This window comes from Sinocyclocheilus anshuiensis, unplaced genomic scaffold (genome assembly GCF_001515605.1).
Source record: "Sinocyclocheilus anshuiensis isolate Anshui unplaced genomic scaffold, SAMN03320099.WGS_v1.1 scaffold508, whole genome shotgun sequence".
Lineage (NCBI taxonomy): Eukaryota > Metazoa > Chordata > Actinopteri > Cypriniformes > Cyprinidae > Sinocyclocheilus > Sinocyclocheilus anshuiensis.
In genome coordinates, this window is record NW_015555744.1 from 684,212 (window position 1) to 701,801 (window position 17,590).

The following is a 17,590-nucleotide window of genomic DNA, read 5'->3' on the forward strand; positions in this document are numbered from 1 at the left end:
TTCACTAGGATCTAGTTGTGGTTTCTTAATAAGAGGCTTAATAACCGCCAGCTTGAATGGTTTTGGGACGTGACCTAGAGATAACGACAAGTTAATAATATTGATAAGCAGTTCTTCTGCTACAGGTAACAACTCTTTCAGTAATTTAGTGGGTACAGGATCTAACAGGCATGTTGTTGGTTTAGATGCAGTGATAAGTATATTTAGATCTTCCTGTCCTATAGTTGTAAAGCACTGCAGTTTTTCTTTGGGTGCAATGAATGAAGCTGAATTACAAGACGCTGTCAATTCTACATTTGTTATTGTATTTCTGATGCTATCTATTTTATCAGTGAAGAAATTCATAAAGTCATTACTGCTAAACTGTGAGGTAATATTTAGTTTGGGTGGCGTCTGATTATTTGTTAATCTAGCCACTGTGCTAAATAAAAACCTTGGATTGTTTTGGTTATTTTCTATGAGTTTGTGGATATGCTCTGCCCTGGCAGCTTTTAGAGCCTGTCTCTAGCTGTACATACTGTTTTTCCATGCAATTCTAAAAACTTCCAAGTTAGTTGTAATGAATTCCTAAAGATGGAAACATTGGATATATGGTGACGATTTGCTCTTTGTGGAGACAAGTCTGATGGAGATGTATTTGAATTAAGTTGCATATGCAATCCTGCAAAGGTAGTTCAGATACTACCCAGATGTGTAATGCATGTTAATGCTAGAAATAAAGGGATCCCATTATTGCCTGTCTGTTGTTTACTGTCACAGCTTAAGAATTCTAGGAAATACATTGCCTCATGACTTTATGCTTTACGTTTTCTGCAACATTTTAAGAGGGTTTATTCTGAAGCCCATCAACTTTCTGTAAATTATCTTTGGTGAGTGATGTAACTCTAGGCAATACCTTTCTTTTTTAACTCTGCAAAGATGCAATGTTTTGAAACGACCAGATGACCACAAAACAAACCGTTTAGGTCAGTCACTAATGCTGGGTTTATTACATACACATATCACAGACACACACATGTACACACATACCTCTCAGGGTTGGCCTGATCCCCTGCTTGTTTTCATGCCAAACTGAGCAGCTAAGCCACAGGATGCTGAAAAGGAAAAGAACAGGGGAGAACTGTGTAGAACCTGAGCAGATTATAAAGACAGATATTGAGTGTGCGTGTGAAAGAGAGAATGTGTGTTTGTTTATGTAGCCAGTTGTGCTTGTAGAGTCAATGTAGGTAAAGAATGTAAGACTTTTTCACAATAGAGGTTTTATTATGGATCAGAATCTGTTTGAAAGTGGTTTTAACCAGTTTCATCATGCTGGTCCAAGCTGGTTTTTGCTGATTAATGCTAGTTTGATGCTTGTCTAGCTGGCGGACTACCATAGCCATGATGTTCACCATCAAAACTAGGCTGTTAAAACCGGTTGGCCAACATGGTTGATTTAGGTGGTTATTCTTGCTGGTGAAGTTAGTTTAGTTGATGTCAAAGCAGTTTTTCTGAACTCTGCTGTGCAAAAGCGGCGGTATCTGAAGGGGCAAATACGTCAATAGTCTTTACCTCTGGTTTTTGAATTTTCCAAGCATCAAAATCATGAAAGTAAACATGGAAAGCCATTTTATGTGTGTTCATATAGCGTATTTGTGTGGGGGAAGGAATCTGTGTACACATACATCTGATAATAGTGATCAAGCAATCAGTTTCTTATGCAAATTTCAGCAATGAACCTTCTGAGTAAATTCATGTTACCTCTAGGTGACCTTGCAGTTGCTAAAAGATTTCAGCTGATTCCAGACCTAATGGAATGGAAAAGCCTTTTCTTGTGCCTTCTCTTTTTTTCCTGTGAAAACATCTTGATCTGTCCTCTACGGAGGCTCCAAAATCCATTTACAGGTATTTTAGTGCTTGAAGAAAATTGTCATGATCTCATCCATACTAAACTCAAGCCTATTAGCCAGGGAGGGATAAACGTCAAATACAATGGCTGTACAACGTGCGTGAGAATCTTCTATGAAACTTCATAAATGGAATATAAGGTACAACTGAGCTAAAGTTCCCTTAAGGATTTTTTTTCTGGTGGATTTGCATTATATACACAAGTCTGCATCATTGTAAAAAATTCTAAATTGTTCTATAAAGAAATATTAAATGTTAGATTATTTGTACCCAGTGTGCGGCATATAATTTAGATGTTTATAGTTTTAGATAACTGAAGTTAAACATACACTACTGTTTGGTGTCAGTAAGATTTTGTTAGTACTTAAAAATTAATACAAAAAATAATCCAGCAGCTATGCATTATATTTTTGGTGACAATAAAGACATTTACAGTGTTACAGAAGGTCTGTATATTTCTAATAAATTATGTACTTTTGAACGGCGTATTTACCAGGGAATCCTGGAAAAGAAAATATATTACGGTTTCCACAAAAATATTAGGCAACACTGTTTTCAACCTTGATAATAATAAGAAATGCTTCTTGAGCACGAAATCAGTATATTAGAATGATTTCTGAAGGATTATGTGACATCAAGACTGGAGTAATGATGCTGAAAATTCATCTTTGCCATTGCAGGAATAAAATACATTTTAAAATTTAAACAGAAAACAGAATTTTTCATAATATTACTGTTTTTACTGTATTTTTGATCAAATAAGTGCAGCTCAAAAACATTAAATGCATTTTGCATTTCGAATGGTAGTGTTTCTAGATCAGTTAAAGGCACAATATGTAAGATTTTTTGATTAAAATATCCCAAAACCACTAGAACAGTGTTATATATTTTGCTGACTTGTGTACTTACATTATCCCAAATGTTTTGAAGAATGTTTAAATCCAGAGAAATAAGCAATTTTAACTAGTGACACGGACCGTGTCTATAATGTCATTGCGTCGCCTGCCAATGACGTCATAACCCCTCGATTTTTCCGGTTTTATTTTGTTGAAAACATGGAAACCCCAAAGACACTTTAATATGTTATGCATTTTATTTGACAGGTGACGAACACACAGAGTAGCATTATAATGGAACTTTCAGTACACTCAAATGTATCTAGTATAAAACAGCGCTGTTTTACCCCACATACGCATGACCGGAAGAAGCAGAAGCAGTCGACTGTGGTATAATAAAAGCTCTGCTGCTATCGAGCCGTGTATCGCGCTCGTCCTTCATTAGCAATCACTCCAGCAGCCTCATTTCGCTTCCACGACTTTTTTCCCCACCCTGCTTCATACTACAGTGACCTTAATAAGTCTTTAATACATTAGCTCATCAATTAACATGATTTCTGCCCGAGTCCCGTCGGATTGCATCAGCTGTGGGAATGAAGACGACAACTCTCATGATTCCACACTCAGTCACGGCGTCATCAAACTACACCTTTGTTTCTTGTTTGTTTTGAATATGCGCCATCTAGCGACAAAAACTTACATATTGTGCCTTTAATATTTTACGAACAGTGATGACTCAGTTATTTACTATATTAGTCGATCTATGATGCATATGTAGCTTGCCAGTGTGCCATTTATTTTTGCAAAGATCACTGGCATACTGAACATTACCTGGAAATATAGCTTCTGCTCACATGGGGAACGCTGATGCCAATTATCCTCAAATTAAATTATTATTCTTACACCGCTTAACCTGAGTAGCTCTCTCTATTCTCTGTCCAAAAGCACTGCTCTCTCATATACCCATGGAGAGCTCTTCTGTGATGATATATGTGTTGCCAATACTTTATCCTGCAATGCCCCTGTATAAACAGTCTTTAACTAATCTGCAGAGGCTTTAATTAGGCTAAACAGTGGGGAAATGAAGCTCTAATCTACATTAAATGAACTTTCAGTGGAGTGTCTTTATTAAGATCCCAACACCTCAGTAGGGGTCAGGGCAGGGAACTGGGGGATACTGGAGACAGGCGTTACCAATGACAGTTGTCAGCTTTTTAAGAAATAATAGAGCAAGATAGTTAGGATCCCTTAAAGGAGCCGTGCACATTTTTATGATAAAATATTATCAAAACTTAATGTACACTCTAAAAAACACTGGGTTTAAAACAACTCAATTTAGGTTATTTTTAACCCAAGGGCTATGTAAATATAGAACAGAACACATTTTGGGTTAATTTTACTCAGCAAATTGGGTTGTTTATTTAACCCAGCATAATGTGTTGATTCATTTTTACTGTAATACTAGCTTATTTTACCCCATACATTAATTAATCTTTACAGTTTAACTTAAATCCTCTAAACTTTTGTAAAATACTCCACACAACCACTGGTTTGCATGATAACTTCCTTTATTTATATTATATTTAAAGCATAACATATTTTATATCGTTTTTAATATGTAAGGCCAGTATATTTTATAAATGTGCAAAAAATAAAATATATTTTTAGTCAGTAAATAAATATATTGTTTCAACCCATAAATTGACGTGGTAAAATAAAAATGACACAGTTTTATGGTTTTGTGTGTGTGTTTGTTTTGTTTTTTAATATATATATATTACAATAATTTGATTATCAAGTTAATCTTATTTTTTCCTTCATCTTTACATCTTTCCACTTCCTGTAATTTATGCCATTGTGTCTATTGCCTTCTGAACTACCAATGTAAAATTAGCATTTTATATGTGCTGTGCTAAAATTAGCTTATATAGCACATATCTGAGGTCTCACCCTCACCACAGGCTTCCGTCCTGTCAGTCTTTGAGCTCCTCAACTGGGAGGAGAAACATGATGGACAGCTTAGAAAATTCCATCTGTCTCTGACTGCTTTGCTCAGACTGACACCTTTTCACACAGGTGACAGGTGGTGTATCAGCACTGTGGTGGTGTGTGTGTGTGTTTGTGTGTGCGTTATTTCAGTAAATACGGTGTGGGTGTTATGTAAGTTCGGCAGGGCTGTTATAATTACCATATGTCAAAAAAAGAAGGTGACGGCCATTGTGAATCTCCGTTCGACCGGGCGATACTTTGATCCTCCCCCGTATAATTCGTTGTTGGTGCTGTGTGAGGTGATTGTGAGGATTTTGCTGATGCGCAGAAGTGTTAGCTGATTCTGACAGGCCCTGGGGTGATGGGACAGACAATAGCCACAAGTGCGGTTTGAGTCAGAATTACCAAGATTTTCTAGACAACAAGGCTAAAGAAAAGTGTGTTCGAATGTGTCACAGTGTGTGTACATTGTGAGAAAAGGAAACATGGATGTTCCCATCTGTGGTTGAGTTTGTTATTGTAGGGGTGTCAAATTGGGTTAGCGGAACAGGATTTGAGAGGGGCGTCCCAACTTTTTTTTTTTTGTCTGTGAGACTTTCAGAAGGGATTAATTCTGAAGTCCCAACACATTCGAGTTCAGATAACAAGGCCAAAAGCATGCATGTTTGGCCTCTAAAGTCCCCAGCCTTTCAACAGAACAGAAGCTACAACTGTGAATATTTGGATTGCAAAACTATGGGTTTCTGACTTCTGGATTTAGTTATGAAAATGAAGAAAAAGAGCAGGTAATTTCTAATGATTCAATAGTTTTAGTTTTTATTAAAATTAGAAAATTGTGTTTATAAAAAATAATACATTTTAATAATTTAAAATAATGGTTTATGAATTAAAGTTAATGTAAGTCATTAAAATTGTCATTTTAAAGTCATAAAAAAATTAGCACTAACCTTGATGGGCCATTTAGCTTCTGAAACATTTGAATCTACTGTTAAATATCATGCCTGCAAAATAATAATAATAATAATTCATAAATAAAATAAAATCCTTTCCAAGAAAACCTTTGTTTTTTCCCTAATAATAGTTTATTATTAATGTTATCCAATGTTCCTGTTTTTGTTTCTGTTTATTCATTTCTTTCTTTCTTTCTTTCTTTCTTTCTTTCTTTCCTTATTTATTTATTTTCCCTTTGGGCTTTTGTTGTCTACATGCCCAAATGCTCCACCTTCCATAACATTACCTGTTGGCACAGATCCCCTATAGATGGTGAGATATTTCCAACAAGGAGCAAAGCTGTTCTTTGCTTCTCAGGGGGCAAATCCTGAGGACAAATCTTAATTACACCACAAGCTTTTGGCAGCTCTCTGCTGTGACTGGAGATCCCTACGAATCATGTCAGCACTCATAAACAAGATGAGAAAGAGAAAACAAGTGTATGAGAAGTTTATGAGGTCTCTTCAACTACTAATTGTTTTGAACGTGTGCTGCATTTTATATCTTATATAGCTTACCTGGTTCTTTATCACATTAAAAAACACACACAGGAATACACTAGAGACTAAACCGATTACGTTCTTCACACCTAAGCAGAATCGCTGAGGTATCACGCCTAGGGATCCCAGCTGGGTTTGATATAGTTTGGCTGGTACTTCCCAAACTATTTTACTCTCTCTTTTGCGTGACAATTAATATTAGCACATTTGGCTCTGTTAACCCTTATGTTCTTTTGATTGTGTGTTGTTAATATTGGGGTTTAAGAGACCCCAATGCTGTATGTATGGAAGTAATAGTAATTTTGCAATTAACCTTTATTTTTCCTTTAAATTCCTTTCCTCTGACCAGGGTTATTATATGGTTATTATATACTAAAACCAAAACCAAACAAAAATGCTATTTTAAATGAAATAAACATTAAGTCAAATAAAATAAAATTTTTAAATTTCATGTAGTTTAACTTAATGTACTCAAATAACTGAATTAAAATGCATTAACAACTATACATATTTAAAAAGAAATAGACATATTAAAAAAGCTAATAAAATGTGAAAAAACAACAAAATTACTAAAAATGTAACTGAAATGAAAATAGAGACTATAAAAATAAAAACTAATGCAAAGTATCAATAAAAACTATAATAGTATCTCAATCACTCAAAATAACAACCTCCGACTAATCACACCCAGTAGCAGATATTATTGAAGATTTAACTTTTCTGTTGTAGTAGGTTTGTAAAATGACTGTTATTTTATACAGTATTTGTAGTTTGTGGTCAGTTTGACACTTTATTGGTACCAATGAGTGAATATTAGCATGTGAACAATTGTTGCATTTATTAGAGATGCATGAAATATTGACACTTATCTATATACAGGTGCATCTCAATAAATTAGAATGTCGTGGAAAAGTTCATTTATTTCAGTAATTCAACTCAAATTGTGAAACTCGTGTATTAAATCATTTCCACGACATTCTAATTTATTGAGATGCACCTGTATGTCTATAATTTTGCACGCTTGATACGGCCTATTTTTACATTTATCTAACACTAATGTATTGTTTAAACATATTTATTTAAATGTAATCTCAGTGTAATTTCCAAATGAAAAAAATTACATACAGTACTTATTTTTATTATTTTTTAATACTTGTTTATAATTTTATGATGCCATTCTAAAGAAACGTACAATTTAAAACTATTGGTATATACGTTTTTTGTTGTTGTTGTTGTTTGTTTGTTTGTTTTTAGCGCTTTGATGTTAGCACATCCCATATTTGTTCATGTGTGATAACTGAGATCTCTGAAACTGATCTTTGAAAATAAGTAATGTAACATTCCAATTTAGTTGATTAGTTTTCATAAGATTAGAAAGGGTTGGGATGCGTCAATCAAATTATTAAATGTTAAGTATGTTTTTTGAGCAACTAAAATGGACTTAGGGTCTCTTAGACCTCAAACAGAAAAGTTAATGCATTGCTTTTGACCAACACCAGATCAGAGAGCTGTTCTCACAGCAGTTCTGTCAGAATGCATTGAGTTCAGTCAGATCTACATTATCCATGTTCATGTTGGCGTAACGATGTGTGAATGTGGTTGGTCAGTGATGCACATTCATGGGGGTTTCCCTGTTAAAGCTAAACCACGGTACCACCTCCCTCTCTCCCTCACGCTAGCTTTTTATAAGAGTAATGGTGTACTGTAGGAAGTCTGGTTGTGGGGTAAGTGCCTATGTAACCACTCGCTGTTTTTGAGGTGCGTTCACAGATGGTGCTGCTGTTGTGTTGAATTAAAGCAAGCTAACAGACAGTGTGTTCATTTGGTAAATGCTGGACCTGTAATTCCCCTGAATAAAAGAGTGAAAAGTTAAAAAAAAGTCCTTATTGGCATGTTTCTCAAAGTATTGCTAAAGCATCAATGCACATTACAAAAGCACTGACAAGAATAGAAAAATAAAAGAATAATATCAGTGACTAAAAAATAAGTTGCCAATAATACATAATAATGATAATTTATTTAAAATATTTAAAAAGTAAAACATAAACCAAGGGACCAGTTCATAAAGCTCTGATTGAACAACAATTGGTGAATAGGTAATTCTATTAATACAGGACTAAAGTATGACAAAGCACTACTTCCTGGTGCTGCAATGTGTAAAAAAAAAAAAAAAAGACTGGTCAAATGTGTACTTTGGTTATTGTTAGTTTGGGCTTTACTGGTCTCTTAAGTGGATGCATGAAGCTGACATTTCTACCTCTAGTGATTTCTGCAACTTACACCTATTGTGTTTCTCCCCAGGCACAGAAATCATGGATAGAAAGAGCTTTCAGCAAGAGAGAATGTGTGCACATTATTGTAAGCACCAAAGACCCCCATAGGTGAGTAGCACCACTACTGCTGTAGTCTTTGCAAAATATGCATTTTAATCACACACATTTAAACCATATTTAGATGTAACTAAATGCCTGGTGCTGCAATGTGTAAAAAAAAAAAAAAAAGACTGGTCAAATGTGTACTTTGGTTATTGTTAGTTTGGGATTTACTGGTCTCTTAAGTGGATGCATGAAGCTGACATTTCTACCTCTAGTGATTTCTGCAACTTACACCTATTGTGTTTCTCCCCAGGCACAGAAATCATGGATAGAAAGAGCTTTCAGCAAGAGAGAATGTGTGCACATTATTGTAAGCACCAAAGACCCCCATAGGTGAGTAGCACCACTACTGCTGTAGTCTTTGCAAAATATGCATTTTAATCACACACATTTAAACCATATTTAGATGTAACTAAATGTGTTTGTACTATTAATGAAAGAGAAATTATTCTACATTAGTGTGGCCTTGTTTGAAGCTGTTAGAGAATCTAAAGATAGTCTCACTGAGTGACGAAATGAACACTTGATGATAAATGATATCTTGCTTCTTTTACATACCATTTTTAAGATGTGAAGAATTTGTTAGTTTACTTTAATTAATCTGGCACTGAAATGTAAATCTCAAAGCCTCTCGAATACTTTTGAAATCCTCAAATAATGTCTATTTTACACTCTTAAAAATAAAGGTTCCAAAAGGGGGTTTTCACAGCGATGCCATAGAAGAACCAGTTTTGGTTCCCCAAAGAACCTTTCAGTGAACAGTTCTTAAAAGAACCATTTTTTCGTAGTGTGAAGAACATTTTAACTATAACATTCCACTATAAAGAACCTTTTGTGGAATGAAAAGGTTCCATGGATGGTAACGGTTCTTTGAGGAACCATTGATGCCAATAAAGAACCTTTATTTTTAAGAGTGTAGATCACTTGCTGACAGCTTTGACTTCTAATTTAAGGGGCATTCACTTAATTTCACAATGGTTGTGTCTTCTGTCACAGGTGCTGTTGTGGCCGTCTAATTGGTCAACATATTGGCCTGCCCCCCAGCATCTCATCCAATCAGAATGAGAAGTCAGAGCGGGTGCCAAAGAATGACAGCTTGTCAGAGAAGTGGTCCATCAGCAAGCACACCCAGCTCAGTCCCACTGACGCCTTTGGAACCATTGAGTTCCAGGGAGGTGGACACTCCAACAAAGCAATGGTACAGCTATTCAATCTCTTATTAACAACCATTTGATTCTGATGATAACTCTATAAAAATATTACAATATTTGAACTCTGATCAAATATCCATGAACCTTTTAGAATTAAATTCCTTGTGTGAGGCATTTATTAATGTCTGTAGATCATGCAAGCTTTGAAATATTATCCATTTTACTGCCATAAAGTGATGTACGATATTTTAGAGGATGTTCAGTAAGACAAAACGTAGGGTGGGAACTGATTTTATTAATTGGGAATTTATTGGATAATAATAAGTGGACATTGCATACCAGACATTTGGCTGTTATTTAACATTACACAAGTGACATCAGTGGTTTAAAAGGAAGAGCAAGTCTGACTTTATTTTGATTGATTCCAAAGCCTGTTCCAAAGAAAAAAAATCTGTGCTTTGATCTCAAAAACACCAAGTAAGTTTTGATTTCATGTTGACCTTAATCACATTCATAAATGACAGTTCAGTCTTGCTGGCTGTGTTATTTGCAAGTACAGCTTGAATCCTGAAAATAAAATCATGGTTTCTTTCCACAATGATAATAATAAGAAATGTTTCTTGAGCAACAAATCAGCATATTAAATAATTTCTGAACGATCATTTGACACTGAAAACTGGAGTAATGGCTGCTGCAGCAGAAAATTCAGCTTTACCATCACAGGAATAAATGACATTTTACAATATATTAAAATAAGAAACATGTTTTAAATTGTAATAATATTACTGTCACTGTATTTTTGATGAAATAATTGCAGCCTTGTTAAGCGTAAAAGACTTCTTTTAAACTCCAAACTACTGAATGGTATTGCAACATCTTAGATGTGTACTCTTAAAGAATGTCTCAAGATCATTTTGTTTTTATGTTTTGTCAGTATGTACGAGTGTCTTACGACACTAAGCCAGACTTACTGCTGCATCTGATGACAAAGGAGTGGCAACTGGAGCTTCCCAAACTGCTCATCTCTGTTCATGGAGGACTTCAGAACTTCGAGCTGCAGCCCAAACTCAAGCAAGTCTTCGGCAAGGGTCTCATCAAGGCGGCCATGACCACTGGGGCCTGGATCTTCACTGGAGGAGTTAATACTGGTGTGTATTCATGTATTTTTCAGTTTAATTAAGATTCTAATTAAATTGCTCGTATTAAGATGTTGAGCAAAGCTAGTGAAGGCTGATGCTATCTAAACTTCTAGAGAAGATCAAGTGTAACTGTGTGCTATCTCAATGTCCTTGATGCATTGTGTGAAACTGTATCTCTCACACTGAGAATCTGTTATCTCTTCCCTTCTGCCACCCCAGGAGTCATAAGGCATGTTGGTGATGCTCTAAAAGACCACGCTTCCAAATCGAGAGGGAAGATCTGTACTATCGGTATTGCCCCCTGGGGGATTGTGGAGAACCAGGAAGACCTGGTGGGCAAAGATGTAAGTGACTTGACTGTTGCTATTTTAATAGCTAGAGCTCTTTTAGTATAGTTTGTTTTTCTAAATGACCAATAAGACCTTGTTTGGCTCAAGTCAGGGCATATTTCACAAAATGTGCTTTCGTTCAATAATGATATATTAAAATTTATATATTAATTGAATTCCTTATTTACAAGAGTGAATCTCCAGATCACAATGGAATGATTTTCATGTTGTCTCTGCATGAATTCTGTGTCATGTAGAAATCTATAAATAATTTATATGTTAGCCACTACATACATCTACTCAGTTTCACCTCAGCTTGTCTGTGTGTCACTGGGGACTGGTGCACAACTGAGACACAGAGATAGAATCATTCTTTATTTATAACCACTGATTTCTATCCCCCCTCGTTCATACAAGATTTTGGTTCTGTCTCTCTCGCTTCCGAGACCCCACTCACCCCCCACCCCTCTCTAGTCTGGTCTGGTCTGGTGAATGTTTTAAAGACAATGTTGTGGCATTTCTATTTCTAGGTCACTGATCAAATAAGTAAATGTGTGGCACTGAGCACATGACTCTTTGTACAGACGATCTGATACTATAAGACATTCTCTGGGTCATTCTCAAATCATGCTGGAGAAGAACATAACAAACTTGTAGAGTTTCAGTGCTTTTATTTATTTATCTGCATTTTAAATACAAAATAATGCTTTTTTTGTTACTAGTGATCTATGATTACTGAATGCTCCTTGTGCATGTGGGCGCTTTTTGTAGCACGTCACTTTCATTTTTGTTTCATTTTTCTTGTCCTGAACATCCCTGAACAGCATCTTTTTTACTTTTATTCGGTGTGTATTGCAGGTGGTCCGGCCGTACCAGACGATGTCTAACCCTCTTAGTAAGCTAACGGTACTCAACAGCCTACACTCCCACTTCATTTTGGCTGATAATGGCACCACCGGAAAGTACGGAGCAGAAGTCAAACTGCGCAGACAGCTAGAGAAGCACATCTCTCTGCAAAAGATCAACACACGTGAGTACATTTGCGGGTAATTAGAGATGCTAATGTTAATGTGATTACTCCAAACTGCAAATTCAATGGCGCTTTTAAATTCTTTTCAAGAGAGGTTATAATAGTCTTCTGTCCTCAGTCACTGTTTCTAGGTTCTGTTGTGCTGATTTTCAAAAGCCCACAGAGAAGTTTCTCTATAGATTCCGGTCAGAAATGCCCAGATCAGTTTGTAGCTCAACGTCAAAATGCTACACGAGTTGCGAGATTCAGAATTGACTGCACTGAGAGCACAAAGCCCTCTTCAACTGCACTCCGCCAGATAATATCCATACAGTCCATTTACTCGCATAAAGATATCAAATAAACGTCATTCAGCTGAAGGAACACATTCAGATTAGAGCCAGTGAAAATGCAGTAAATCATGAACACACTCAAAAACGAATGCCCCTGTTTTGTTTGTGCTCATGTGGATCATTTAGGGTCATTTAAAAGTGCATTTATACTCAGACTGCTTATGGCCTGCTCATGCATACTTTGATTAGTTGTTATAAGATTTCTCTCCTGCGCCTTTATATATGCTCGATTATAACATTATCTGTCATTTGAGAAATGCTATCATTATCAATGGCAAATGCATAGAAACATCTCTTTGAAATTAAATTGGCTTGCTTTCCATGGGCAATAATAATGCAACATTAATTATGGCAGGCTAATAGTGTTGAGGTGCAACCTTTATTGAGCCTAATTCACATTACATAGAAAGCGTAAAATAAAAACTGAAAAGAATAAAAAATGAGTTAATCACAGCATGACAGTGTTTCAGCACATAAAGCAACTGCTTAAACTGGATTGTGGCAGAAATGCAGGGATTTATTAAACCAAATTATAGTAAATATAGTGACATGTAATCTGGATTACGTAATCAAGTAATGAAGTACTTGTAATTAGATTAAAATAACATTTTAGAATACTCAGAATCAGACTACAGTTACTTTTTTATTGATTACATGATTACATATTATTCATTCAATAGCAATAAATTACTCATAATTTATTGATTCTCCCTAATTATTCTTTTTCATCTTTTAAGTGACCCTTTATGAAATTGCCTACCACTTATATATATATTCAGAAAGTCTTTCAGTTTTGTGGACATTCACACAAAGACCAGTCACTAGCTGGGTGGCTAAAATTACTGAGAGACCCTGGATTTACAAAAAATATTTCACTTTTAAAACGTTTTTCTTAGTATTTCAACATTACATCAATTACTGATAAACAAGGAATTTTTTTATTTGAATGATCACTCAGAGAGTTATTTAATCATGTATTACTGTCTTTGCAAGGCTTTTGTCTTTCAAACACATTATAATGCACAATTTAAACTCACAAATCCCGTGCAGTTCCTTTACAAACCTTGATAATGTAATGTTGAATGCACTTCATGTTATCGGTAACAACAGATGAAATATATTTTCTTTTTCTTTGCATTTTTATATCGATATGGTACAAGAGTATCCTATTTAAAACAATGTGATAAATGAGTTTGGTCAAAAGTAATCTAAAAGTAATCAAAAAGTAGCCTCATTATATTACCCAATGGATTACATTACTAACTACAATGTAATCTGTAATTTGGAATCAGTAACGGATTACAATTTGTAAGTAATCTACCCAGCTCTGTATATATATATATATATATATATATATATTTATTTATTTATTTTTTATTTTTTTATCCAGTTTATTACATAAACACAGTAACACTTTTCCACAGCATCAAATGAGCCATTTCATAAACCTGCCACATACAAAGCAATGTCAACAGGAAGTGAGCCAGAGTTTGACTTCCCTCCCTTGTCATGTGACCTGTGGACTTCCCTTTGTCATCCTATGCCTGGAGTAATAGAGGGGGCTGGGAAGTCCTCATTATATTACCTAAAATGTGTAATGTAATGGATTATGTTACTTACTACAATTTTTGTCATGAAATTTGGAATCAGTAACGGATAGCAATTTGTAAGTAATCTACCCAGCTCTGTATATATATATATATATAGCTCAGGCGTCATCATTCACATCAAAAATGACACCAGCCTCACCCACGTTGATTCATTCATAGGAAGCTGCATGTAAACAGATCACTTAAAATAATCAGCATTTAAAGTGGCAAGTGCCTTGACATTTAAACAGGCAAAATCTACTCTTGGAGAAAGCACATCCAACCCTCTAGCATGTGGAAATTTCAGATTTCAAACATGTTTGAACCCTGTAAACCGAACAGATGAAACATGTTTAAGCTCATTAAATCATCCCGTGACACATTCACAACACATATTCAGACTGCGATAAGACCAGTTTACTCTGACATCACACTCATGACAGGAGCTTCATATATCTGAGCCGTATCTCAGCCTGCAGCCACCTCCTCTCTCTCTCTCTCTGTTGCATCAGCTGTGTGATGGTGGTGTTTGCTCTGGCTTTGGGCAGAGCTCATTTCTTTATTTTATTACCTGTCCTTTCTAACACTAGAAGAACATCAATAACACTCTGAGCCATCACCATAAGGCTCACAGAGCTACAGAGACCCTCAAACATGGAATCAAATCTCTTTGTTTTGGAAGAATTGCGGCAGGCTGCGGGCCGGCTTACATATTCACAGTCTGACAAGCACTGCTGCGATGCTGGATTAAAATGAATTATGGAGCTGTGCTTGCTGTTGTTGGGCTAATGAGGAGGGCTTTTTGAGTGTTTCGCAGATGAGGGAAAGACTAGCGTGCACAGGATGCAATGAAGATTTCCTTGCAGGATAAAATGGGATGTGAGAATCAATTCAGTTGTGCACAATTAGGTGCAGTTTGATTGGAATCAGCGGTTAATCCCCAGTTCACATGGGGAATAGAGTAAAGCGTCCGTTGTGATTTAGGATGGATGTTGAGAAATTGCAGACTACTGAACAGGGATGAATTCAGTAATAATGATTTGCGGCCACTGATGGCGTTGTTTATTGGTATAGCAACTAATTTAGCAACTGATTCACTCAAGGATTTATGCAAATAAAGTAGCAATACGCAAATCATACAACACCATTCCCCATCTTGCAGGCTGGTTCTTGCTGATTTTAATTTTAAAAGTTAAAGATAGCTTTAAGAAACCCCCCTCAGAATTATTTAATAATTCTGTGAATTAGATATATTTCAAGCATCTCCATTATTCATCATAACCTGTTGGCTATAATATCATCTCTTGAATTAAAAATGTATATAAAATATATAATTCATAGTGTATACATAAAATGTCAGATACAATTCAGATGCATCTCGTTGACTGGGATTTTATTTAATTTTTGTATTTGAGTTAATATTTTAAATTTGATATTAATAATATATTGATTGATGCATCATCATCCTACACTCATCCCTGATGAATTTTTCCCTTCGAGTTCTGTGCATAGCCATAATTTCATGAACATGTAAATTAATATTCTCAATTTTTTTTATTAATTTTGAATGAATTTCACCTTTTATTCAACGCTTTAGCCAGTCATATTCACACCCTGATTAAAAGTCACGCCAAACTGTGCGGCCGATGGTGTTTCTAGCCTAGAAACCTGTTTTAGCTTTCCCTTACACTAACTGGGTCTCCAAGTTATGAGATGATGAGCTGGTCTTTTTACTTTGGTGGTTTATTTCTGGATTTTGTTCCATGCTGCTGGTCTCTGCGGGTCCCATCACATAAGCATAATGGAGCAGTAGCTGCTGTATTGACCAGACAGGAAGGGTGCTGACTCTGAGGGAGTTTTCTTAAAGGGTTAGTTCACCCAAAAATGAAAATTCTGTCATTAATTACTCACCCTCATGTCGTTTCAAACCCGTAAGACCATCGTTCATCTTCGGAACACAAATTAAGATATTTTTGATGGAATCTGAGAGCTGTCTGACCCTCCCATAGACAGCAATGCAACTGAAATGTTCCCAAGTCCAGAAACGTAGCAAGGAGATTGGTAAAATAATCCATGTGATTATTTTAAAACATCAAATCACAACAACGTAGGAAACAAATCCGGCGTGAAGCAGCTGACACAGAATAGCATACGCTGTTTACGTCCAGCTGATATTCTCCAAAAAGGCGCTACAGGGTGATGAGGAGGAGACGAATTGTTGAATAAAGTCGTTTTTTTTTTCTTTTGTGCACAAAAAGTATTCTCGTAGCTTCGTAAAATTACGGTTGAACCCCTGATGTCACATGGATTATTTTACCAATCTCCTTGCTACGTCTCTGGACTTGGGAACATTTCAGTTGCATTGCTGTCTATGGGAGGGTCAGACAGCTCTCAGATTCCATCAAAAATATCTTAATTTGTGTTCCGAAGATGAACGGAGGTCTTACGGGTTTGAAACGACATGAGGGTGAGTAATTACTGACAGAATTTTCATTTTGGGTGAACTATCCCTTTAAAGGTTTATACAATTGGAGTGTTTTTATCCTCTTAAAGAAAAATTCCAGGAAGCTGTTGATACAAATCTTGTCGATTTGCACTAGATATTTTCAACCAGTTTGTAAAAACAGGAAAATGCATGTACAATAGCCATTGCGCTTATAATGGAAGCCTGTGGGGCAAGTATACAGAAAATATATAACTAGTTTGAAACTATACAGTAACTTAGCATGAGTGTAATAGATTCAATTACTAACCTTTTCATAGAATCTGTTTACATGGAGTAAACTCCACTCACAAGAATTATATCAATAATGCATAACCAGAGGTTCATCCTAATAAAAACATAATCTCACTACAAAATGACTATTTAAACAATAGCACAGATAAAATAAACTTTTTAAACTGAATAATTAATGTTATTGCTTTTACAAAAATACAAGCTTTCACATTTCTGTTTTAAACCCTCTGATGTACTTTTTTCTTTTCATCGTGCATCACTTTATTTATTTATTTTTTTCTTGGTATGTTTTTACCAACTAAGGGACGAATTGAAAATATTGTCTGTCAATGCCACAAACTTTTATAAATCTAGAATATTCCTTTAAATATTTATCAGCAAATAAAAGGAACAGTCAGTACTCACCCACATGTCATTCCAAACATGCACTTTTAAAAATCTTTTCCATAACAACAGTCTGTAAAAAGAAAAAAGAAACATCATGATTTGGTCCATATGACTTGTATTCAAAAGTTTGGGTCAGTAAGTTTTTTTGTAGTTTTTTTTTGAAAGAAAGAAAGACTTTTATTCAGCAAGGAGGGATTCATCTGATCAAAAGTGACAGTAAAGACATTAATAATGTTACCAGATATTTCTATTTTAAATAAATTATGAACTTATATATTATTAATATACTTGTATATTAAATTTGAACTTACATATTAAT

General features: G+C 35.3%; 1 protein-coding gene across 1 annotated transcript in view; it reads left to right on the forward strand.

Moving 5' to 3' along the window:
• LOC107673407 (transient receptor potential cation channel subfamily M member 3-like) overlaps nucleotides 1-17,590 on the forward strand; it is a 104,892-nt gene that overhangs the window by 40,833 nt on the left and 46,469 nt on the right. Inside the window, exons 2-6 of the mRNA XM_016466987.1 lie at nucleotides 8,504-8,583; nucleotides 9,574-9,775; nucleotides 10,663-10,876; nucleotides 11,087-11,211; nucleotides 12,055-12,226. Of these exons, the coding sequence (XP_016322473.1) occupies nucleotides 8,504-8,583; nucleotides 9,574-9,775; nucleotides 10,663-10,876; nucleotides 11,087-11,211; nucleotides 12,055-12,226 (793 nt within the window). The remainder of the gene's footprint in view (nucleotides 1-8,503; nucleotides 8,584-9,573; nucleotides 9,776-10,662; nucleotides 10,877-11,086; nucleotides 11,212-12,054; nucleotides 12,227-17,590) is intronic.